Raw genomic sequence first — 23,435 nt, 5'->3', positions numbered from 1 at the left:
GCAAGGCCCCTAAAAGCATGCAAAATAAAACCATGATACTTAGCTGCAAAACACTATACCGCAATCCCAAGATAAATACCATGTTCTTATACTTCCTGAAAGAGGGCTACCTGGCTTGTTAAAATTTAGGCACCTGTGCCCTGCAATATCCACAGAACTCTACTCATTTTAAAAGGAGGTGTATGGTTCTGGGACAAGCCCAAACATATGCAAAAATATATGCAGCTTAAACCTTGAACAAAATGCGCCAATCCAGACAAAAAGCTTTGGTTTTTAATGAACAGTTGCATGCAGGTATGTAATCAAGCAATGCCAATGTATACTCATAAAACATTATGACTACATTAACAGAAGATACTAGTAGCAATATATGCCTATCCATAGCTAAGATCAGAGCTACTTTCTGTTGTTGAAGGTAGGCTCTAGTTTCACACTCGCACTTCGATAGCGTATACCGGTCACAGCCAGCTAATTATAGAATATGATTAGTACTTTCACCGAAGTTGATGGAATACCGATACTTGAAATATTATTCTCAAGAAGCATGTGTAATGTGAAAAAAAATCACAGCATGCAGAATTCAACAGAAAATACCTGATATTTGGAAAGGTGTGTGGTACAGTGACATATAAACTGCATGAGCCCAACGCAGTTGCTCGTAATGAAAGTAACACAGAAAACGGTCCAAGTGAACAGTGAAGAATTTCAATTTGGATTGATACAGGTGCTCTAAAATGTTAAACCTCAATATTTCTTTCTTTTTTAAAAAATATCAGATGTGAAGACTGTATTTAACTTGCAACTTTATCAACCTCACTCAGAAACCTACAGAACATGTAAATGCATACCAGAAGACACAAATCTTTTCTCTTGAATCAGGAGTAAATTTGGAAGTTATCATTACCTAAGTCATCAATCCAAATTAAAGCAGTTTAAATATTAACTCAGGAAGAAACTGCTGTAGGAACAAGCTATACCTACTATTCCCTTTGCTTGGGGGCTTAGCAAGTATTTAGGAAAATGCATTGGTTGTTTATATTCAGACAGAAAATTAGTTAGGAGAGTACCTACCTTTATCAGAAGACTGATCATCTGTAGTTAGCATGAAAGGCAGAGTTGGTATGATATTAAAAGACTGGCAAATGACTGAGTAAAATTAGAGTAAATGGAAAGGAAGGTTCTTCTGGTCTGATTTGTTTAAGAGGCTTTTCTATCTTAAAAACAAATAATGCAGTAATGTATCCTTACTAACTGATTAAAGACTTTTTTGCTAAAATTTAGTATTATAACCAGTTATCAGCTTAATTGTCTCGAGAACGTCTGACAAAAAGCCTAAGTAGCAATCCTCATTACATGCCTCCTAACACTGAATGTAGTGGAAACTAATTTGGAAAAGCTTCATTTAAATCAGTGATGCTATTTTATAATTTGGTTGAGCATCTTCCCTCCTCTTTGTAGCATAAGAATACCTGTATCTCTTCATGAGATGTGCCATGCACCACGGGTCAGAAGTTCACTTATATCACTGAAGATGGACAATTTCCAGATTCCTAGTCTACATGAGGGTGGCACTCCTAGCACAATGTCTGGCTTCACACAGTCACAGGGCTGCCTCACACATCAATAATAGCTATGCTGAAGTACCCAAGAGCAACAGGAACATTATATTCTGGGATAACACAGAATGTCTTCTGCCCTTCATCAATGACTATCAATTTCATCACAATTAGCAGTTTTTGTGTGAATAATTCACTGTCAGAGGCTTCAGAGCTGTAAACAAGAGTCACTTCAAAGTCTACTTAAGACTAGCTCTGTAACGCTATGCCTGAAATGCAGATGGTATTGCCAGCTCCAGTGATTTTAATCCACCTTAAAGCTACAGTTTATTTTCATACAAGCTTAGAGTAATTTCATGCACTTATGTAAGAATTTCAAGAAGTGTGCATTGGGCTACTTTCGCAGCTTTCAAGTTTCAAGCCATAGAAAAAATGTGAACGCTAGCAAATTTTAAAGCATCTAAACAATGTGTAAGGCCTCATGTTCTTGAAAGTAGGAAGAGAGGGACAGCCATGTTTTTTGAAAACAATAGGCACTAGCAACACTAGATAAAGCTCAAACCCAAATCCTTTCATGTGGCAGCTTGTATCCATGCAAATCAATCAATGACAGATTACACAAAACATATTCAAACACACCATTATTGAAATAACAGAAAAATACTGAGAAGTTGGTATCAACTAAGACATCACTGAAGAAACAGAACAGACTTACACAAGGGTTTCTTCACAGTTCTGGGATTCTGCAGAGTGCCTATTGTTCTTCTGTAAGTCAATCGTCTAAATAGAAAATAGTTATATTTTAGCCATGCAAGCTTGGAATTATAAAGAATTTATAGCACATTACACACATAGCATTGAAAATAAAGAATGAAATAGTGCTTTTCCTTGAAAAATATAAAATGTTTCTGATTCAACATTTTAAAAGACTTTTTCTTTAAAACTATGACGGTCCCAGATTGTTACTGGTAAGTGACTGAGAGAGAACATTCTAAGACATTTTAGGCTTTCATATGTCACAGCACAGAAATCAATAGCACGTTACTTTTATCTATGTAATTTTTTTTTCTACTTCCTTTTCCCCACCCAATCTTTTCTAAAAGATTAAGAAAAAAACAACTATTCTATTCTATTCTAATACTGCTGAGAATCCAACTTCTATTTGCCATTTTTACAAAGGATGGGCAAAACTCCTGCCTGCCACGATCCTAAAACTACTAACCTCAAAGAGAACTCAAAAGTAGATAACCTCTGTCCAAAATGATCACTGCAGCTATGCACACTCAGAAATTACTCCACTGCCTTCCAAATCAGTTTGGAGTTTTCTGTTATTTACTAGTAAACAAACCAAGTTACCCAGCTTGTGTGAAAATGTAAGAACAGAGTACCAAGTAAAATTTTTTGAAGTGTTAAAATCACGAACCAGAGCCCAACTCCTAATCTCCCAGTATTGAATTTGCTCAAAAAAACCCACCCCCCACCCCAAAAGCCCCCCCCCCCCCCAAAAAAAAAAAACCAACTCAAACCAACAACCCAGCACACAAATCCAACCCCCAAGAAATCCCTCACTGTTGGCAAAGGGAATCACATTTTCTTCCTAAGTGTTTTTTTGCAACAGACCAACATTCGTAACAGACTAAAGATGATGCTCAGGCATTTACACAGTCACTCAAGGAAACAGACACTGAAGCAATTTCTATATTCTCGCATACATTTAAATGTAGTTTACAACATCTGAAAAAAAAAAAGGGGGGGGGGGGAACCTGCAGTGTCAACCATCTGTTGACATATACGCGAGCACAGGAAGAGGGATACAGCTGCTCAGGCAGGATTTGCCTAGTATTTCAAACGAGCATTCATATAGTGGAGCGAAGTCCTCTATTAGAAACCTTATGCAAATCTTGGAGGCCAGCAACAGAACCAGACCTGTTTAATTCTTAGATACCCCACCTCTGTAACACCTACAATCCAAAGAATCACACAATGAGACCTAAATGGCCTAAATCAGATTCCTTCTTAAATATAAGACTTCTGTACTGTAAATATAAGACTTGAGGGATATTTTTGCTTTAGAAGATACACATATCTTGTTGTAAAAAGAGAGAAACTTCAAGCTCTAGAAGGTATCCGGGTCCAAGCTAAATACTCTTAGGAGCCAGAAGATAGATCAGATACACCGTTTTGACTACTACTACATGCATAAATTCAAAATTGTTACAATAAATCAGCATTTCCTCTTATACTATGGAAGTACTAGTCTGTGAAATATAGTGTCTCCATAAGCCAAGAGGGTCAAGAGACTGCTATTCCACATTTCATTTCATACATATTTGTTTAGCAAGTGCTTCCGTCCTCATGCTACAAAGCATAAGTCAATGGCAAACTAGCCAAGGAAAACTTGGAAGTTTATTATATAATTGGAGAAGATGGAGCTTTTTAGCACTTTCCTCTAAGCATCTGGTATTCACCCTGGCATGATCCTGCCCTTCCTGTGAAAAAAAGCAGCATAAAATCAGTGTGACATTGCATGTGTGAAAAAATTCTGTAAACTTCATTGACAAACCTTTCTTGGAACTGTTTTGAGGGGATCAAGCCTGCTCTGAGGTTGGTATCTCCAACACGCTTTGCTTGCCACCATGTGGGATCATCTTGGCTTACAACTTCTAGGATGTGCCGTCTCTTAAATGGCAGCCCAGCCTCCTGGCAGGGAATGGCTCTGTCTTCTTTGGGATTATAGCAGAAAAGCGCCCTCATAAACACCTTTAAAGGAAAGTAACACATCCTTTCTTCTTGTCCTATTTGGAATTTCAAACTACCTTTACAAGGCTTCCCCAATGCTTACACTGCTAACTATATATACCCTTCCTCTCTCCTTTATGCTTTACGGTACTCAAAAATACTGAAACCTAGCAAGCTGCATCTGTATTTTGACTTACTTATGCAGAAAAATAAACTAACTTTCCAGCACATACCCAGTCATTATGTATTGGCATTGTGGAACATGAGATTCAAAAAAATCAAATTCCCAAGAAACACAGTTTACAGTCTACATAAGTACAAAATGCAACAAACAAAGGAAAAAAAATTAAGGGGAGGGAGAAAAGAATAAAAAGAGATTTATGGCAAAGTTGCCCGATTATAAAGACTGTCCTTATAATGCTCCTTTAATGCATCAAAACCTACTGTTCAGCTTTGGATTGGTATCTTACAAATGTATGACATCACAGTAGAACTACTTTTAGAAGTGATTTGTGGGGCTTCAAGGAAAAATTCGGCAACTGAGAGCAGGGAAGCAGAAATAGAGGTTGATAGAGGAATCCTGTAAGGGACCAGTTGAACAGTAAGTCACTGCGGATCAAGGAGGGCAAATGAAGCACTCAGAGAGGCATGCTGATGTTTGCAGTGGGCTAATGGGGTCAAATGATGAATGCAGCTCTGTTTGCAAATAGGTCTGTTTTGACTCAAGCGAGTGACAAAATGCCTGGAGATAATGGACAGATAGCAGCTGTCACGGTAAGAGGAAACTAGCAGGAACACCAATTTTAATTACGTGAACAAAAAGAAGAGGCTAGATTTCAGAAATGCATGAAAGAACATGTGCCAAGATGTTGAAGAAGAGAGAAGTCATCTAAGTAATTCTACTGAATAAAAGGGCACTGCATTTTACGACAAGAAACTGCTCTACTATCGTTTTAGTTCAATTACGGGTCTGTGACACTCCTCACTGAAACAGCAGGAATATTGCATTTACAGAGATGCCATCATTGTGTAAATATGAAAACGCATGCTTCAGTATTTCACTAAGTTGCATACCTTGCTGTCTTTTAGACGATCTTCTTCTTTGATGGCTGGAATTATTTTTAATGTTATTGATCCCTGAGACTGAGCCTGGGAAAGACAGAAATGTGTTTTACTTTGAAAGCAGGACAAGGACACAATGCAGACTATTCAAGTTCCAGTTTAGGAGCTAGCGTCTGTCTCTTCTTCTCAGAACTTTAATAGGCCAAGCTAATCCACTATTTAACTTCATTACAGAGACTATCATGATGTTCCATGAATCCTCCACAACAGTGTCTTCCCCATGGAGACATCCACAGTAACTACTTGGCTAGAACATATTAAGACCTGCATTAAAATTCCTTCATTTGCTTTTAGCAACTGCATTAATTTCTGGATTACAGTTCACAGGGCATTAAATACTTCTGTGGCTTTTAGTATGACACTAACAAGTTTTTGCAGCCTAAGCATTTTAGGGTGCTCCTTTGAAAAATATTGCTGTATTTTTCCCACATAGTGGCTAACTGGTTAGGGTGAAATATAAACATCCACAAAGTAAACATCCACTTTCACTCTAAAAATCTTTGCTAGTAAATTTCAATTATTAGTTATAGTAAACTAAAAAGCACTTCTAGGTGCTTTGGAGATCTGGAATAGGTTTATCTGATCTATTTTAGACACCTTATTTTGGATGAGATGAACTGCCCCCTAGAGAAGCCTGCTATTCTGCACAGATTAAAAAGAAAACCTGGACAACCAGCTTGGACAAACATTTGTAGCTCTTCCTCAAAAAATAAATGATGAAAAGGAAACTATTACATTGCAGGCATTTAAAATGGACAGATGAATAGCATCCCAGGATCCCCAAAATTAAAAAACTTTACACAGTATTTAAAAATATGATTTTGATATCCCCCCCCCCCCCCAAGTTAAAAGCAATCATTCTCCTTATTCGGGATTATTTTGATCTAAATCTAAATTAGGTGATGGAACCGATGCCATATACTTCAGCCGCCTAGTGCTGCCATTCTTCTTACTGTGTCCCTAACTCCACTCCACACCAAGACAAGGGGGAACCAAGCCACAAGAGGGGAGTCAGAGACAAATAAGCTTAAGAGCTACGACACTTTCTGCAACACAGCAGGCTGACCTGTGGAGGTTTAGAAAGAGTTACCAAGATTTGTAGGCACTAATGTTAGAGAAGCTTGAAGAAAGAATTTGCTAATGTCGCAAGGAATCTGCTGGTAACAAACAGACTGACAGCTCTATTGGACACACAGCCAAGACTTTCTTCAGCTTCCTAACATACTGTATTATGAATAAACTGCTTATCTTCTAGGAATGCACTTTTAATTTGCAATTTGCTTGTCATAAACAAAGCATGAAAGGGAAGTTCTTGACAGAGCAACATGTAACTTTCTATTTGTATCTTACTTGGTACCGATTCAGTTTGCAGAAGTTTCTGAAGTCGAAAGGAGAAGACTAATCCACTGGGAGAAGAAAAACTCTTAATGCAAAGACAAGCAGGGATTGCATCTTTTAGCCTTATACATAGTTTAAACTCACGGTTAAATTTCATCATCTATTGTAATTACTAGATCACTCAACAGAAAATATCTTGAAATGAAAATCAGTGCAGACCAAAATCTGACTTATTTCTTCCGGTCGTTTGTGAAGCACAGTAATACCATTGACTTCTCTTAGTTCATCTCCAACATGGACAAGACCTGAAGAGATGGCAAGCAAATGAAAATCAGTCTACAGACTGGAAAGCACCACTCCTCTGATGTCCAACCTAAGTCAACAGCATGTACCCCGTCTCCATCCTCCCCCAGCTTAACGGATTTCCTACTAGCGCCAAGTGGCTCTGTTGGCAGTGTGCTCTGAAGTCTCCTGCCCTTATTCCATGTAGCATTTTTTTTTCATGCAGCACAGTCTCATAGGAGACCAGTGTGGAGCTAGAGAACACGTGGCAAGAAACCCTGGAAAAATCACTGCCTCTATATTTGGATCAGCACTAAGAATGCAAAACTGGAATAGTTTCATGAGGATGATCAAACCTCGTACAGTCAGGAGACACGCTGCTGATTATAAAGGTAGGAATGACATGGCTGTCAACTTACAGATCAACACTACACAGTCCCAGAAAGATGTTGGACTAATTTTTTTTTAACAAGCCATGAAGAGGCCCTTACAAGTTTTAGGTTTGTTTATCCAGTTCAGTAAGAAATGCTGTACTTGTGTTATGTAACTACTGTTAACTGCCATAGAAGAATTTCTCAGTAAAGCAAACAAAAGACAACACGATACACTGAATAAACCACGATACTAGATTAAAGGTAAAAATCATTCTTTTCTTTCTTCTAAAGCTTAGACCTACTTCTCCCATCTCTGTTGGCATTTTTTCCTAGCGGCTATTTTAGAGAAAAGCATATCTAATTAAATTAATAGATTACTGACAAAATACAGAAATGCTAAGCGCACGCTCTAGTCATTTCACATTACGTTTATCAGATTACACTAATTTGAAGAATGATAATGATCAAGAAGAAAGCTGTAATTAGCTAATATTTTTCCATCACAGTTATTCACTAATTTTTGGATTGCATTACTTGTATATTAAAAAAGTCCACGAGGCTTGGAGTCTATAAATCTCATATAAGGCCAATTCAGCTTATTTCATAAAATCTGGATGATCACCTTCTAGAAAATGGAAGGTCAAATACTGCATGAATTAACCCTGTAGATCCTGAAAGCATGCTGTATGACAGCCTACACATGGAAGTCTCTCCTGCCACTAGACACCTGAAACTCAGTTGTCAACTGAGCTTACCATGTAGGCTCCCTTTATAGTCAATAAGGAAGAAAGGCAATTCCAGCAGTGACCTATCCCCTTCTAAAGCTCGTTGGGATGATTCGTTCTCTAGCAATGTCCATCTCCCTCCACTGACTACACATAGAGCCTACATACTAGTTCAGACTTGATATCTAACAGTTGCCTATTAAGATTTCGATAGACTATTTTGTAAAAGAAAAGATAAAAGCCTATTAAACACCCATGTCCAAAGGACTGTTTTTGGAATGAATAACCATCAGAATAACCATAATTAGAGATTATTGCTCTAGGTACGTGCATACAGTACATATGTGCGCGCATAATTTTGGAAATTTTAAAATAGTTTACAAATGCAATTTTAAATCCCCTTTTCTTCAGAAATTTACCACTGCGATCAGCTGCACCACCTCTCATGATTCTTGCTACAATCACAGCTCCTGTATGCTCATCTCTTCTGATGGTAGCTCCCTGAAATAAAACATACACGCCGCATCCCCCCCCCCCCCCCAAGAAGCCATCATAAGAAATTTGCTTAGAATACAGTGAGCGGTGAAATAACATGTAAGCTAATGTGTCTTTTAAACTGGAATTAATTTGTTCTATAAATTTTGTCTTCCTCCTTGACAATTTTCACCATTATTCAACTCTTGCCTGTGCCCATGTGGGAAGGTGCGCACGCCTTCCTTTCTGCCGACTTTGCCGAGTGCTCACGCTACCTACATTATTGTGGTGATCATACATTATTGTGGTGATCAAAGTCACTCAAGTGTGCAAACCAGAATTTCTTACAACAAGCTTTCTCTATGTGTCTTCTGAATCTTTATACAATACAGCCAGCACTTTTACATATAAAAGCAAGGAAAGCCAAGTAATTAGATTTTTTTTTTTCTTCTCCTACCTCTGCTGGCAATATAAAGCTTTAATCAGGAATTAAGTCACTGCTGTCTTCTACTACCTACTGTCATATACAAAAAGCACGTTAGCAGATTTCTTCTCCAACACAATTGTTTTTTCTTAGGAAATCAATTCTTCCACTTCCATTTGTATAAAACTAGTACCTTGTCAATATAATGTTTACACACAGCTATCAAACATACTCTTACCATACATCACTGACTTTCACGCAAATGAAGGCATTAATTCATTGAATGTTAGCTACAATATGAAAATAATTAATATGTATAATAAACATAATTGTGTCAACATATACAGTTTCCTCAGAGATCGTGTTCTGTGTTGACTGGTGTTATAAACCCATGCCTGTAAAGAGTCTCACGCAAAATTGTGAAGGTGTATTTACGAAAGTGTTCTTTTTATGTTATTTTACTAGCTGCAGAACACTCCTAGTTTTTGCAGGTTATTTGATGACATCTTCAAGTACCTCCTCCATACTCACAATAACGCTTTTGTACTACAGAGTTTTATGACTAGAGATGTGTTATCTCATATGTACCAAGGGTTCTTTATTTTTCACTAGCCGAACAATTTTCACTGATTCCTCATCAAAATCATCATCAAAGTTATCAGGTAGAGGTGGAAGGACTGGGTCAAAGTTCTTCTGTGCTACAGTGTCATGTACTACAAGCATTGCCTGCATAAAGGAAATAAGAAACAGTAATGTAATGGGGTAATATTACAGTTTCCATTTCTCAGGTTTCCAATGTTACAGCAAACTTAAACCTCCCCCTTTCCACCCTCACCATAAATCCCAAAACCCCCCCAAAAGATTTAGCAATTATCTTACCCATCATGTAAACTATATATTGGTATATGTCAATATTTAAAGCAAATCCAGGCAATATCAAAGCTCAGCCTAAATAAACTTACAGAATAGAGGTGGACTATGGAAAGCAAAAAGTTGAGAAATAGTACCTTTTCTTTTCTGCTCCCTCACAAAATATTAAGGAGGGGAGGGAAGACAACATGGTGCATTATGCATTAAAGGCCTATGCTTCTCAATTCCCTTCGCACCCTAAAGCCTGTGCAGGAAATCACAGTGGAACAGAACTAGAGTTTGTAGGAGGTTTTTCCTTTCTCTTAGGGACTCTCCAATGTAACTTTTCCATTACAAAATGTTCTATTGGAATTCTGCAAAGGAATTTCGTTAAGGTCTCTGGTGTGTTTTTTACCCTGAGATGTGGTGTTGACAACAGCTGAAGTAGCTCTTTTTCTTCATTATTCACTGGTGTGGTCTGCAATTCTTCTATTACCTTTAAAATAAAATTTAACAACCTCAAAATAAAAGGAGTCCACCAAACAAGATCATGTATTTGCAAGTGAGTGTCTCTGGTGAGTGTTTGCTAAATTCTATCATTCTTCGAAGTGGTGTGCAGAGATCAAAACCAATCCCAATCAATAGTGCATGAAGTTTAATTCTCTCTGTAACCAGGTAGCGTTACCTATGTGGAACAAGCAACAGAATTTCCCTTGTTCCCCTGCAAAGCCTGGATACCAAAATATGCCCTGGAGTCTCAGGCCTTCCAAACAAAGATTAGAGAAATAATGGAAGCACTTTCGCACTAGGCTGGGGGGGGGGAGAGGGGACAGAGGAGGAAGGGAGAAGGGATTGAGGCAAGAGAGATTTCCTTTCCCTGTAAAGGGTTCTAGATAGGGAAGTCGTATAGTCCTGTATAAAACTTCTCCTCTGCTGTTTAGAAGATGGTGATTTTGTATGACTTGACAGGCAGCAGTGCCAAAACTTTTATGGAGGCAGTGGGCTATTTGTGGGAAAGGGGAGAGGGGGGTATGCTGCAGGTTAAGATGGGGCAGTGGGCTCTCCTGGCTTTGCAAAGGGAGGAATTCTAGTTCCCAAACCTTCCACAGCCCTTTGCTATGCTTTTGAAGGTAACAGGCACAAGCCACTTAGAGAGAGCTGTCAAAATTTCACTTTTTCAGGCACGTGGCATGTTACAAACAAATCTAAGATACAACTTTGCTCTATGAACAGACTGGGGGACAAATTGATTGAGAGCAGCCCTGTGGAGAAGGACTTGGGGATACTGGTGGACGAAAAATCAGATACGTGACGGCAATGCATGCTTGCAGCCCAGAAAACCAATTGTATCCCAGGCTGCATAAAAAGAAGCAAGGCCAGCAGGTCAAGGGAGGTCATTCTCCCCTTCTACTCTGTTCTCATGATACCCCCCCACCTAGAGTACTGCATCCAGTTCCAGGGTCCCTGGTACAAGACAGACATGGACCTGTTAGAGTGCATCCAGAGGAGGACTACGAAAATGATCTGAGGGCTGGAATACCCCTCCTATGAAGAAAGGCTGAGAGAGTTGGGGTTGTTCAGCCTGGAGAAGAGAAGGCTCCGGGGAGACCTTATTGCTGCCTTTCAATATGTAAAGGGAGCTTAAAAGAAAGATGGAGAGAAGCTCTTTACCAAGGCCTGTAGTGACAGGACAAGGGGCAGCAGTTTTAAACTGAAAGTGGACAAATTTAGATTGGATATAAGGAAGAATTTTTTTTACGATGAGGGTGGTGAGATGCTGGAACAGGTTGCCCAGAGAAGTTGTGGATGCCCCACCACTGGAAATGTTCGAAGTCAAGCGGGACAGGGCTTTGAGCAACCTGATCTAGTGAAAGGTGGCCCTGCCCATGGCAGGGCGGTTAGACTAGATGATCTTTCAAGGTCCCTTCCAACCCAAACCATTCTATGTGAACAGCAATGCTGCTTGGGTTCTAATGGATTTAAGTCCTTAAGACTGAATGCTTAGCTGGGATAGTCTATCGTCAAGAAAGGACTGAATGCTTTTTGCAGCCTTTCCCTTATGAAGGCCATCAATAACAACCTTCTGTTCTGCCTGCCTGTGTCTGTCTTCACTGGACATTTAATGACATGATATTTTTGAGTTCTCATTTCCTTGATCAATCATGAGTGAAACTAGCAACAGATTCCAAAAACAGTTGGGGAAGATGAGAAATATGTACACATATAGCACAACTGCAAAGCTTTGATTTGTTAGAAAAGCAAGCTTAAATAACAGGAAAAAAAGGAGACAAGAATTTTTACTCACATCTTCAACTAATCCTGCTGCACTATGTAAAACAGGAGTTGGACTCTGTCTTTCATAATGACGGAGTTTTTCATGAATCTGAAAAAGATTATTCAGGTATATTACTATAGAGAGATACAAAACTTCCTAAATATACCTACACTGGAATATTTTTATATTTAAGGAATATAATTTTTCTGAGATAAGTGTCAGAAAAATAATCTCTCTTGCAGTTATTTTTGTTTTGTTTAGGAGTCTCTTAGTTTTCTTTTTGCTCATGCTAGTTTCACAGACAGACAGAAAATCTGTTAAGACTTCAGCAGCATAATTGAAAAAATGAAGCCATCTCACACTGCTTTTTAGCTACAGGGCACTGTATCTGCATTTTGGCAATCAAGGCAGAAATGGTTTTTCTGAACAAAATATGTTAATTGTCAACAAATGTTCTTAATGTTTGTGCTTAAATAAATACATGCTTCGGTCAGTATAGAATTCTACCAAAAACAAAAACAAGAACAACTTCGGCAAAGTAAACGGTTGATAAATCAAGGGAACAGAGAATAAATAACCTGTAAGGAAAATGTACATTCATAAATGAACTTTTACCTTCATAAGGTAGCTGAGGCTCCTTTCGCTGAAGACATCCCTAAGGAATCCCATTTCCTCTTTATGATTTGAATCAGGTCTTAGCTGAGATGTCAAAAGGGCCAAAGTTTCATGCAATCCTAAATTTAAATTCAAGACAGAACAAAAGCTTTGTAGATAGCGTGTGTCATAGGACCTTCTATTGCAGACTTAACATCAACTACATTTACTTGGTGCCCCTCTTGGCGATCATTAAGTTTGCAGAGAAATTTGTGTTTATCTTCCACTCATTTTGTAATGCTCCCTTCTTAAGCGGCAAACACAGCTTAAGATATAACATATATCATATTAAGGCAATAGCTACCAAAGCAATAAATATTTGTAAAGACTTTTGAAGTTTCCCCCTTCCTGTTAATTACCCTTTGTTTCTAGAACAGCTAGCCTTCTAACAAACTTTGAGTTATTAGAGTGCCGCAGTAGACTCACAAAATTACTGAACTACCTCCTTTGTTGCACAGCTACCAGCTCTACTTGCCGAGCAACTTTGCTTACAAGTGTTATCCTGCCCTTTCTACCTCTGAGGCACCTGTTAGAAGTCGGGTCTGACCAGAAGAGAAGACTGGTGTAGATTTCCACTGCAGTGGAAGCAAAGCTTGTGGCTAGTTTTCTAAAAAGTGCTTCAATCAGCAATATCCCAATTTTGCAGTGCACAGGGCCAGACAAATGTCAGGTTTTTCCTGGTGGACCATGACTGGGAAAACAAAAACAAACAAACCAAAACAAACCAAAAGAAAAAAATAAAAAGGGGGTGGGGGTGTGTGTGTGCTAAAATCTGCTCCTTTGGCTATTCTCTCCATGAACTTTAGATCCAGGAGACTGAAACTCACTTCTGCTTTAAAACTCAGTATCAGTGTCATATGACTTCACCCTGGGTAGCATACTGGAGAAGCTGGTTAGCAAGCCTTGAATAGAATCACTGTTTTTTAAGTCAAAAGGAAGAATATTAACAAAGCTTGCCAACGCCTATTCAGAAAATGTTAAGAAGTGGCACAGCAAGCAGCAGAGATATAAGGGCTAATCTTTAATAAGCATGTGTAGAAGCCAGCGTTATACTGTGAGGTCCAAGTTTGTCCATAGGAGCCTGTCTACCATCATATATTCAGGGGCATTAGGGTTCTTATGAAACTCGGTGTTTCCTGAAATCTGACTAACTTTATTCATTTTCACCTTTTATACTCCACGTTCCTCATTTTCTTTTAGGTAATTGCTAAGAAATCTAGTTGTACTATCTTAATGCTATTTTATTTAACTCCAATTTGAATTAATTTCCTGTGTGAAACACATACACTAAGATTTCGGTCACTGGTCTGTTGAAAGCATGCAGATTAGTTACCTGAGTCTTCCGAAAGCACTGGCATGGCTTTGTTCTTAATCTTAGAGACAAATGTTCAACTTAAATCAACACGTTTGTTTCTTCTTTCTGGACTGCGATTCTGAGGCAGTCCTGAAATGAGCAAAGATAATACCTAAGCTCAAGCATGCGAGAAAAATGGCAATCATGTAAAAATAGTAAATTCCTAGTACATCTTTCTCTCAAGTGCTCAGTTTAACCTGAATCAGGCAGAGTCCTGAAGTTATTCTGCTACGCAAGTAACAACACGAAAAACAGTGTTATATAATAACCATATGGTATCTTGGATAAAGCTGATGCTGAAGAGAGCAGATGTTTCCCTATTCTGTTCTCAAGATAGATAGTTTTAGAAGGCCTAAGTAACTGTCTGAAAAGACAGAAAAGTAAAAAGCATGCTGCAGAATGGAGGTATAAAAGCACTGATAAACACCACATGCACAGAAACAGAGAGAGCATCCAGGAATACGCCATCACGACAACATGTTCTGGGGCTTCCTAAAAACACACCTCAAAGGAACCTACATCCCCCTGGCATTCTGATGCAGACCACGCTGCAATTACATGCAACTCATTAAAGCTAGTAGGAGTGTCACTCCATGAAGCTTGGTCATGGGTACTAAGGATGCTACAACAAATAAGGCTACTTCCATTGCTCAAAAATTCCAATAGATGCTTTTATTGCTGATTTTTCTTGTCACTGAGAGCAAATTACTCCAGAGCAATTTCAGTTCAAACTGCAAAACTGAATCTATGCTTATAATCACCAGTCCAAGATGAAACACTTTGTGTGTTCCAGGGCATTTAAAGTCTTGTTCATGCTCATAAAATTCATCAGACTAATGCTTGCAGAAAAATAAACAGCCATAACAGCACACAAAAAGGATTAGAAGGAAATGTGGGATACTCCAACTCTTTGCTAAATGCAATAAAGGATGCTCCTTGCGCTTCTATTTGTAGATAAATCTCTGATATTTTGATCACATGACACAAGTTTGATGGTTTTGTGATTCAACTTTAATTTGATTAGCTGCCTGAAAATGCCGTAGTACTGCATGGCAAATTACCACATAGCAGTTTAGCATTCTCTAGATTCCTGAGTTTCTCTACAACGTACTGAAATATTAAGGTAAATAGTTACCTGGGTTTTGCATCCCATATTTTCTACTGCTATGCCTAATTAGTCCGCCTGGGTATCAAAACATAACTGAGTTCTCTAAGCGAGTGAACTGAAACAGTGTTGAAATTTCACTCTCATCCATGGATCATATTCAGGTGTATTACATATACTACACAATTATTTAATTAACTTTCAAAAGCATTTTATTACCTGTTGCTTTGAAGAAATAAACATTTCACACACACACCCCTCCTTCATACCAAAAGAAATGTATAGGCAATTCATTCAACTGCTCTGATTCCTTGACTATTGCATTTCATTTGACACGTATTTAAAATCTCTAATTATCAAGAAAGGGAACTTTAATTGCATGCTCTGTCTTTGTAAGAATGTGCGCTTCCCACAGTCAAACTTATTTAGCACCAAAACCCAAGAAAACCCCAGTTATTTTGCAGACTCTTAACTAAAATGCATCCTACACAGGAATCTGGAAAATATATGTTTTAACATCTCAAAAAAATGACAGGAAATTCAGGAGCACCAGAATTAGAGGAGTTAGGCACAGCAGTCAAAATGGAGGCTTCCCCTAGAGGCATTTCCCACGGTCTGTAAAAATGCCATTAGCCAGGTCTGATTGGAATGAACAGTCAGAATACTGAAAAGCATTCCATATCCAATAATTTGCCACCAGCACGCTCCATGTCAATACTCAAGGTATTAAATTCAGCCCCAGCATGTAATATTTTGCAAGAGGGACTCAAAACCATGAACCTGCCCTTTCATCATTGTAGTATGAATAGGCTCAAATACGCTTTTCCCCTTTAAAAATATCTACCGTAAACCATAATTAATTTTTCACACATATCCTTGCCCAGCTGTTCCCAAGACAGAACGTTTGAGCCACCTTCCTTGCCTAGGAAGAGGACTGTTGATATTTGGAAAGGGCTAAATAAACTGAACTGGTGCTGTACATGGGGTCAAAGAAGGGGATTAAACAGAAGCATAATATGCTTTGGCATATCCCCATTACCTTGGAAAATAAACCTAGTGTGGTTCACAGCCTAATATAACATAAAGCTTCTGTAATCCAGATGCATCAGTCAAAGTGGTAAGAGATCTCATTTCAGAAAGCAGTTGCATTTTAACATCTTTCCAGGAGAAGATCACCCCAGTGATTACGTCAGAAAATGCATCTGCATGCTAATAAGATCATAGCTGACAGCTATCACACAGAATTTCTCCTCGCTTTGCTTTTGTATACAAAAAGTGTCCAAATCTGACTGAACTAGTCTTTCGCTGGGTACTATGCCTACTTTAGCACTAAAAAAGCGACTGATGGCTGAACGAAGCACGGAGAAAACCGCACGTCGTTCCCCGTTCAGCACCACGGGGACAGGCTCTTCGTCCGAGCCCGCGCTCCTTCACGGCCCCGCGCTCGGGACCTGATGCCGCCCGTGGGCCGGCAGTCTGGACTCGGCCGGGGGCCCCTCAGGCGACCTAGGGGCTTGGCGGGAACCCGAGGGGCGGAGCACGGCGAGGCGGACCCGCTCCCGGCACCGCCGGGCAAGACTCTCCCACCCTGGAGAGCTTTCCATGCGCTTCACCGAGCTCGGGCACCGATGACTCTGCCGTCAGCGAGGCTAGCGCGGCCGACCCTCCTCACGGCCCAGCCGCGGGCCCAACGGGTATGGAGCGAGGTTACGCCCCACACCGGACTTCCCGCACGCCGGCAGCGAGACGTCCTCTTCCAGACCTGCTTCCCCAGCCGCGAGGCCGGGCTATGCGAGCGCCTCTCCGGCCCCATCTCCGCCATCCGGAGGTCTCCGCAGGGCTTCCGCCAGGCCCGGCCCCGAGTCCTCGGCCTCGGCCAGAGCCCGCCAGGCAAACCGCAGCGGACCCGCGGGCTCCCGCCACGCCAGGACCCGCGCCTCGAAGGCAGCCTCAGAGCTCGGCTCGGCTCGGCCCGGCCCGGCCCCGCCCGGCTGCAAAATGGCGTCGCCCTGGCAACCTCTGCAGGTACAGAGCCGCGCCGCGCTTCAGGAGCAATGCTGCCGCCGGGCGACCGTTACCTGCGGGTGCGGGCCCAAGTCCGAGCCCGTGCGGTGCTGTCTGTCTGCCTGCCCCGGCAGGCCGCCCAGCAGCTACCCACCGCTCGCGTCCCCCTAGCCCGCTGCGCGCCTCGCTCATGCGCCCTTAGAGCCGTTCTACGCGCCGCCTCCCTCCCACCCCCAACCTGCCCGGGGCCGGGCGGGCGACAGCGCCAGCACCGGGGCGGGCTGCAAGCCCGCCTGGCTCGTCGTGCACCGCTGGGGATTCGCCGCGAAACCGCAGCGTAGAGTCGGGGCGGCAGCGCACTGTCAAGCCTACCGGCTGCGAGCTCCGGCCCGGGGTTTCGCCCCAGAGGTGGCGGCGCCGGACGCGGCTTTCCCGTGACGGGCGCCGCGCGCCTCCAGGGGAGCTCGGGAAGCCTCCGGGCGCCGCACGGGCCTGGGCCGTTGCCGCGACCTAGCCCTGCTCTGCGCCACCCGGGCTGCAGAGCCCCCTTTTCTGAAGAGACCCTTGGGGAATGAGTGTCGGCGGTGGTGAGCGTAGCTGCTTAGTCCCCTAGCTAGCAACTGTCAGGTGTGACATTGGGAGACTTGAAGGAAGACACTGCGGTGGCTTTCTGGAATTTTTTATAGGGGGATTCATCCCACGAGGGGGGACGCGGCATTGGAACATGCACAAAAATACTTGGGGGCAAATCGTGCCGGTGGATGTTTGGTGGCCAAGCATCAAGGGAGCAGAAGCTCCCAAGCTGATCGCATAGGACAGCTGGCAGGGCATGCGCAGGAAGCGATCCAGGCCTTAAAGGTAAAGACAGAAAGCCGTATTCAGTGAAGTAAAATGGGTAGCCAATGGAGACACAAAAACAGAGGGTCGATAAAAATCACAGCTGTATGGCAGAAGATCTGCTAGGCTCTACAGAGGTAGCATCTTTTTTTTTTTCTAGAAAAAGTATTATTTGGGAGATAGGCTAGGAACAGGTGAGTTTTAGCTTGCAGAGTCTTCTCTCTGGCTCTTCAATCCTTAAAAGTCCTCAGCAGTAAGGATAAGATAATCAATTAGCCACTTACCAGATGCAATACTAAGTAATAATTTAGGAGTATAGCTACTTCGGTCAGTCAAGCTCTTAGGAGTAAAACATCCTTTTAAAATATATATGTATATGAAGGCTAGTCTGCAGCACAGAACATTACTCTGGAAAGAATAACCAAGCTTTTTATCAAAGCATTTACTAAGCATTCATGACAACTTTACGCTTTATAGAATTTAATGTATAATTAAATGCTAATTTCTCCAAAGTTATTCATTAGTGATACATCATTATGGTGACAAAGGGCATTAATTAAAGACAAAGTAGAAATGCTTCCTGCTATTCTCCTAAGGTTCACCTGAACAGACAGTAACGTGAAAGAAAATAACATTTTCCTTCTTCCGAGCCAGGGTACTAACAGCAGTGCTTCCATCTCCAGCAATCACTGCTGTGATTGTAAAAGTATAGGAAAACTTCTAAAATTTGTCAAAATAGAGTGAGAAAGGCATGGGGAGACTTGGCAGCAGGCTGCTTTGATCATTGTTAAATGAATTTTCATTTCATTTGTAAAAATGCATACATGAATACAGTTTCTTTAATCAAGTCACAGTTACACAATTGCCAAATCCGTTCTACTTCTTTACAGTTAGTTCTTCACTGCAGATGGCTTAAGGATTTACTCAGTGTGGTTTTGCAGATATGATGGCAGCAATATTACTAAATGCATACAGGATCAGCTGGTTTCTTCAAATATAAGTTAGTCATGACAAGAACAGCTAATAATACTTTACCAGTCTCCTGGAGTTACCAGGAGAAAAAAAATCAAACAAATTGCTGTTTCTTGTATGCTTGGACTTTTTTTAATTGAAGCAACTTTCACTTGTTATTTTGCAAGAGGAAAAGAAAAAGATAACAAAAAAGAAACAACGAAAAGAAGGAAAATCCCATGAAATGCAAAAAGCTACAAATCAGTTTTCAGTTCTGTGCAGTTATAGGAGATTTAAACTTACACTACCCTGCTATGATTGCATCATTGAATGCAAACATGATTCCAAATACTGTAGACTATTTTATTGCATGACAGTTGGAGGGTTTTCTTTTAAACAATACTGTATTCTGCACAGATTTTATGGATTTAGTAACTGCTTTTTTTGGAGGGAGGCATTGTGCAGGGAGATAAGAAACCCCTATTAAAAATGTCTCGTTAGTGGGGTACTGTTTCTGTGATTTGTCAGTCATGCAGAATAACTGTCTGTTTTCTTACAAAAATGGAGAACTTAAAAATTTGAAGGCTTCAGTTTCTGAAGGAAAGCCTGCCTAAAATCTAGGTGATAAAAATCTCTGAACCTCAAATGAATATGTTTTCAAACACTAGTGTCAGACTGAAAACAGGCTGAAAAAGATCCACAGTTCACAATCAGGTAGATTTTCCTTTAGCTGGAATTAGAAAAGTTCTATCAGCTATTTTGCTTTTTTCAGCAGCAGCTGAGTCAGATTGAAATATTGCTTTGGAGTCCACAGAACTGGCCTCCATCATACCCACATTAGTTACGGATAATGTCCTTTCCTATGCGTGCCATCAAAATGTTCAAAAATGAAAATGATTTGGAAAATGCAGTCAGACTGTGAATAGTCATTTGTAGAAGTTTTTTTCCGTCTAGTCTAGCCTTGAAAGACTTGAAGTTTCTCACTGCTTGTGAAGTACGTTGATATGCAGTTAACATAAAATAAGAAAAACATTCTATAAGACTATTTATTGTTTGACAAATGAAGGCTACCAACTGGAATTCTTAGGTACAAACCATCCTTACTACCACTTGAGGCATAAATCAATAACTTGTTTGCAGCAGATCAGTGAACAGAAAGGATTCTACCGACTGTCAGGAATAGTTTTGGGGTTTTTTTACTATGTCATGAAAGAGATACTTTCAGGCAGTGGGGCTCTTCTCGGTCAGACTGAGTTTAGCAAGTTTGCTCTTTCAATAGGAACATGACTCCTGTTTTGAAAGACCAGCACATCAGTAATGTATGCTCAAGCCCCATGATACACATCTACAGTATCCCAAGATGCAACTCTGCATGTCACTACTAGCCTTGTATTTTATCTACAAATTCCATCTGGCCTGGCAGTAAGCAACACAGAGGAGTTTGGGAAGACCCAGGCTCCTACTTTCTACCTGACATTATGAAAAGTAGCTAATACAGCTGAAGGTCAGGATGTATCCACATGATTAATATGTGCAACCTGGGGGGGGGATCAGGAGGGGGAAATCAGAGGAAGGTGCTCCCATGATGGGCATACCTGGTATTCCTCCTGTGAACAAAAGAGCATCAGGTCACCCCCCAACTGAAGATGGTGTCTGCAGGCAAGCAGTATGGGTCTTCTGCTAATTAACCTCCAACGTACCCTGAGTTACTGTTTACACAGCAGTACAGACAGAACTCTTGCTGTTTTGGAATACAGCTTCACCACTGCAGACAGCAGTAATGCTACTACCTGTAGTGGTAAACAGAAACTCATAATGAACGTGTTACTGTTTGGATAGGCTAAGATGTGCCAGATTTGTGCAGTGCAAGTGGGCAGTTTGCTGAACAGTGCGCTTCCCTAGCAAGCTGAAGATTTATTTTAAAGGGAATTCAAACTGCATGTTTCTGCCCTGGCCGAGCACTTGGAAGAAACACAGCACTCCTGTTTCATCTTCCCTTCTGTGTGAGATTGAGACTGTTGCATCAGGTTTGGTGAGTGCCCGTGGGAAGTGCAGATTGCAATGGGAGCAAGGCACTTGTCTATTCAGGAGGCAAAATGTGGGAGCATTCTTCAAAAATCTGAGAGCCTCCAGAATGGGCAGGGAGCTGTGCAGGAATTTTTAAAGATCCAAGTTTCAGCTTTGGCACCTATGGCCTTTTATGAATGTAACCGATAGGTACACTCTAGGTACGCTCCATCAGCTCTCTGTTCAGCGTGTCTGCAAGGAGTCTAGTTAAGCTGAGGCTTATGCCACTGACAGAGACCAAATAATACCCAAAATATTGCGCCTAATTTTAGGCGCAATAATTATTTATTGCGCCTAATTAATTGCCTCTAATTTTAGATGTAGCGGACAAAGAATGAGGAAGAGTTAAAGAACGGATGATAAGGAAGAGGATTTACAGCAATAATGTCCAGTGCGTCCTGATACAGCCAAGTGTATGTCTTAAGAATCATTAAACCATTAAGGCTGACGTGTTTAGTTCTTGCGGATTATTCTGGAAATGATCGGTTGCAGGCATTCGAGAGGTTTGGGGCCTTTTTTTTTTTTTTTTTTTTACTTTCAGGAGATAGGTGAGTGAGGACAGGGCGATGGAAAATGTTGCATGGTTAGAGAACAATAAAAGAAATGCAGTCATTATTCCCCAGGAGTGGAGTAGGATTTAAAAATCAGGCATGTGCTGTGCAACAAGCAAAGTCTGAACTGGCTCCAGAATGGGAGCGTAACTGTGTTACTGTGGCCCTAATGACCCCTGCTGAGAGCCAACAAGCTGCGGTATCTGTACAGTGCTGAACCCGCCGTGCTGAAACACTGATGTGAGCTGTGTATTTTTTCCCCCTTACTGCACTGTGCGGCATAGATATGCATGAAATCACATGACAAAAGCCATCAAGCACTTCTCAATTGGTGGTAAGGCTTGGCATCATCCACTTAACCTGCAAGGAAGAAGGAGTGTGGAATTACCAAACCTGGATATTTGTGTCCTGTACAGCTAGGTAATCAAATTGCTCTTCAGTGTGTGTTAGATAGCAAACCTCCCTCCAAAAGACACAATATATGCTTTTAAAAGTTAATGTAGAGTTAGAAGGTAGACTCTTCTGTTACTGTCTTCCCCCTTCTCAGTATTAAGAAACTGTCCAACCAGCGGGCACATGCCTGGAGCTATATAATTATTGTTGGACTGTTAAAAAATAAATGAAAAGGCTTGATGCTCATCTTGGATGATGCCTTCTCACCGGCTCCACTGCTGTAGTCCTTCTTCTGCAAAAAATACCAAAAGTGTAATCCTCTTCTATGGATACTTAGGGACAAGGAAATATTTTGATAAAGTTTGGTTGGCCAGTGAAATTAATCTCACATTGTTTGGCCCATCTCATAGTTGCTTTCCATATTTGCGGTGAAAATTATGTGCTTGCTTTGGGAGGACATTAGAGGGAAGAGAACTGTGATCCTCTTGAGTTCTGGAAAACATGGCTCCTGAAATACCACAAAGCACCTACTGCAGCTAGGCACGGAGCCTTCTTGGAAAGCATTAATTAAGTGATGCCAAGACTGATAGTGTGAACATCTTAAAAAATACTTGCTTATGCTTTAGCATTTGGTGAAAATACTGAAACTAAACTTCAGACAAATAGTTTATTCAGGTCCCAGTCTAGAACCAGAGCAAAATGCAATCACCAGTTACTACAGACTTATTTTCTAAAAACTCACTAACTGCGGGCTATGGTTTTGTAATGACAATGCTTTGCTGAAAATTAGGTGTTGAAATGACTGACCTGAATGATAATACTGTTCTTATATAGCAATTAAGTTCAAATACCGATTATTTTTGAGAAACAACATTAAAAATAATAAGAGGCGGGGGGAAAGTCAGTAGCATAGCCCCACTTTGAGCTTCTAATGCCATTAGCAATTAACACTGCTGATTTTAGATCTTTCCTGTCCATCAAAAACACGAGAGCTGCATTGAAATCCCTTAAGCTTCCAGGGAACGGTCTTTCCAAGAGCTTCTCTGCTAGTTCGGGGATAAGCAGGAACTCCGATGGACTAGGCCCGGTTTACTTGGAATACTTATTTTCTTTCAAATGCGGACTGAGGATTAGCATCTTCGCATTCCTTTGTTCAAGAGCTGACCTATCTCACGATTTCCTTTTAAAATCCCTACTGTTGCCGGCAGCGCGGCCTCTCAGCGGATGGCTCGGTGCCGCTCACATTATTATGCAAATCTCCGGCAGCCTGAACTCCGCTACCAGGGCGTCACGGTGAGACGATCTCTCTCAAGTAATCTTCCGTCCTCGCCCGAGGGTCTCCGAGCGCGGAACGACCCGCA

At 41.0% G+C, this 23,435-nt stretch overlaps 2 protein-coding genes across 11 annotated transcripts in view; one reads left to right on the top strand and one right to left on the bottom strand.

Annotated features, from left to right (window-relative positions):
* The window catches only part of MPP3 (MAGUK p55 scaffold protein 3), a 25,561-nt gene extending 8,070 nt beyond the window's left edge, over window positions 1–17,491 (bottom strand). For 4 of the 9 annotated variants that reach the window (XM_075523359.1, XM_075523360.1, XM_075523361.1 and 1 more), the window contains exons 1-10: window positions 17,350–17,491; window positions 12,774–12,892; window positions 12,189–12,266; window positions 10,299–10,379; window positions 9,623–9,760; window positions 8,556–8,637; window positions 6,942–7,060; window positions 5,370–5,444; window positions 4,120–4,316; window positions 2,272–2,336 (exon numbers count right to left, since the gene is read on the bottom strand). In XM_075523359.1, coding sequence (XP_075379474.1) covers window positions 2,272–2,336; window positions 4,120–4,316; window positions 5,370–5,444; window positions 6,942–7,060; window positions 8,556–8,637; window positions 9,623–9,760; window positions 10,299–10,379; window positions 12,189–12,266; window positions 12,774–12,892; window positions 17,350–17,467 — 1,072 coding nt within the window. In that variant the 5' untranslated portion in view covers window positions 17,468–17,491. Of the gene's footprint in view, window positions 1–2,271; window positions 2,337–4,119; window positions 4,317–5,369; window positions 5,445–6,941; window positions 7,061–8,555; window positions 8,638–9,622; window positions 9,761–10,298; window positions 10,380–12,188; window positions 12,267–12,753; window positions 12,893–14,145; window positions 14,257–17,349 lie in introns of those variants that run through there. The other 5 variants (XM_075523365.1, XM_075523367.1, XM_075523364.1 and 2 more) reach the window with 4 other exon arrangements.
* LOC142419938 (uncharacterized) lies at window positions 16,547–23,435 on the top strand. Of its 2 annotated transcripts, none has more exons than XR_012778669.1 (2): window positions 16,547–17,296; window positions 23,038–23,435. XR_012778669.1 is itself a non-coding variant. In XM_075523371.1 (2 exons), exons 1-2 carry the CDS (start codon window positions 16,726–16,728, stop codon window positions 18,087–18,089), a joined length of 699 nt encoding a protein of 232 aa, XP_075379486.1. In that variant the 5' UTR covers window positions 16,547–16,725; the 3' UTR covers window positions 18,090–19,220. The 2 variants fall into 2 exon arrangements, 1 of the variants encoding a protein (XP_075379486.1); XM_075523371.1 differs by lacking the exon at window positions 23,038–23,435 and adding an exon at window positions 17,962–19,220.

This window comes from Mycteria americana, chromosome 22 (assembly GCF_035582795.1).
Source record: "Mycteria americana isolate JAX WOST 10 ecotype Jacksonville Zoo and Gardens chromosome 22, USCA_MyAme_1.0, whole genome shotgun sequence".
Classification (NCBI taxonomy): domain Eukaryota; kingdom Metazoa; phylum Chordata; class Aves; order Ciconiiformes; family Ciconiidae; genus Mycteria; species Mycteria americana.
The sequence above is the reverse complement of the archived record's forward strand: the minus strand, read 5'-3'. Positions and strand labels throughout refer to the sequence as shown.

What these genes read in the sequence shown, in the direction of transcription:
- LOC142419938 (XM_075523371.1), top strand. Translation starts at nt 16,726, where the DNA reads ATGCCGCCCGTGGGCCGGCAGTCTGGACTCGGCCGGGGGCCCCTCAGG. An exon ending in CGCCCTGGCAACCTCTGCAG is followed by an intron (nt 17,297 to 17,961) that starts GTACAGAGCCGC and finishes AATTTTTTATAG; the next exon opens with GGGGATTCATCCCACGAGGG.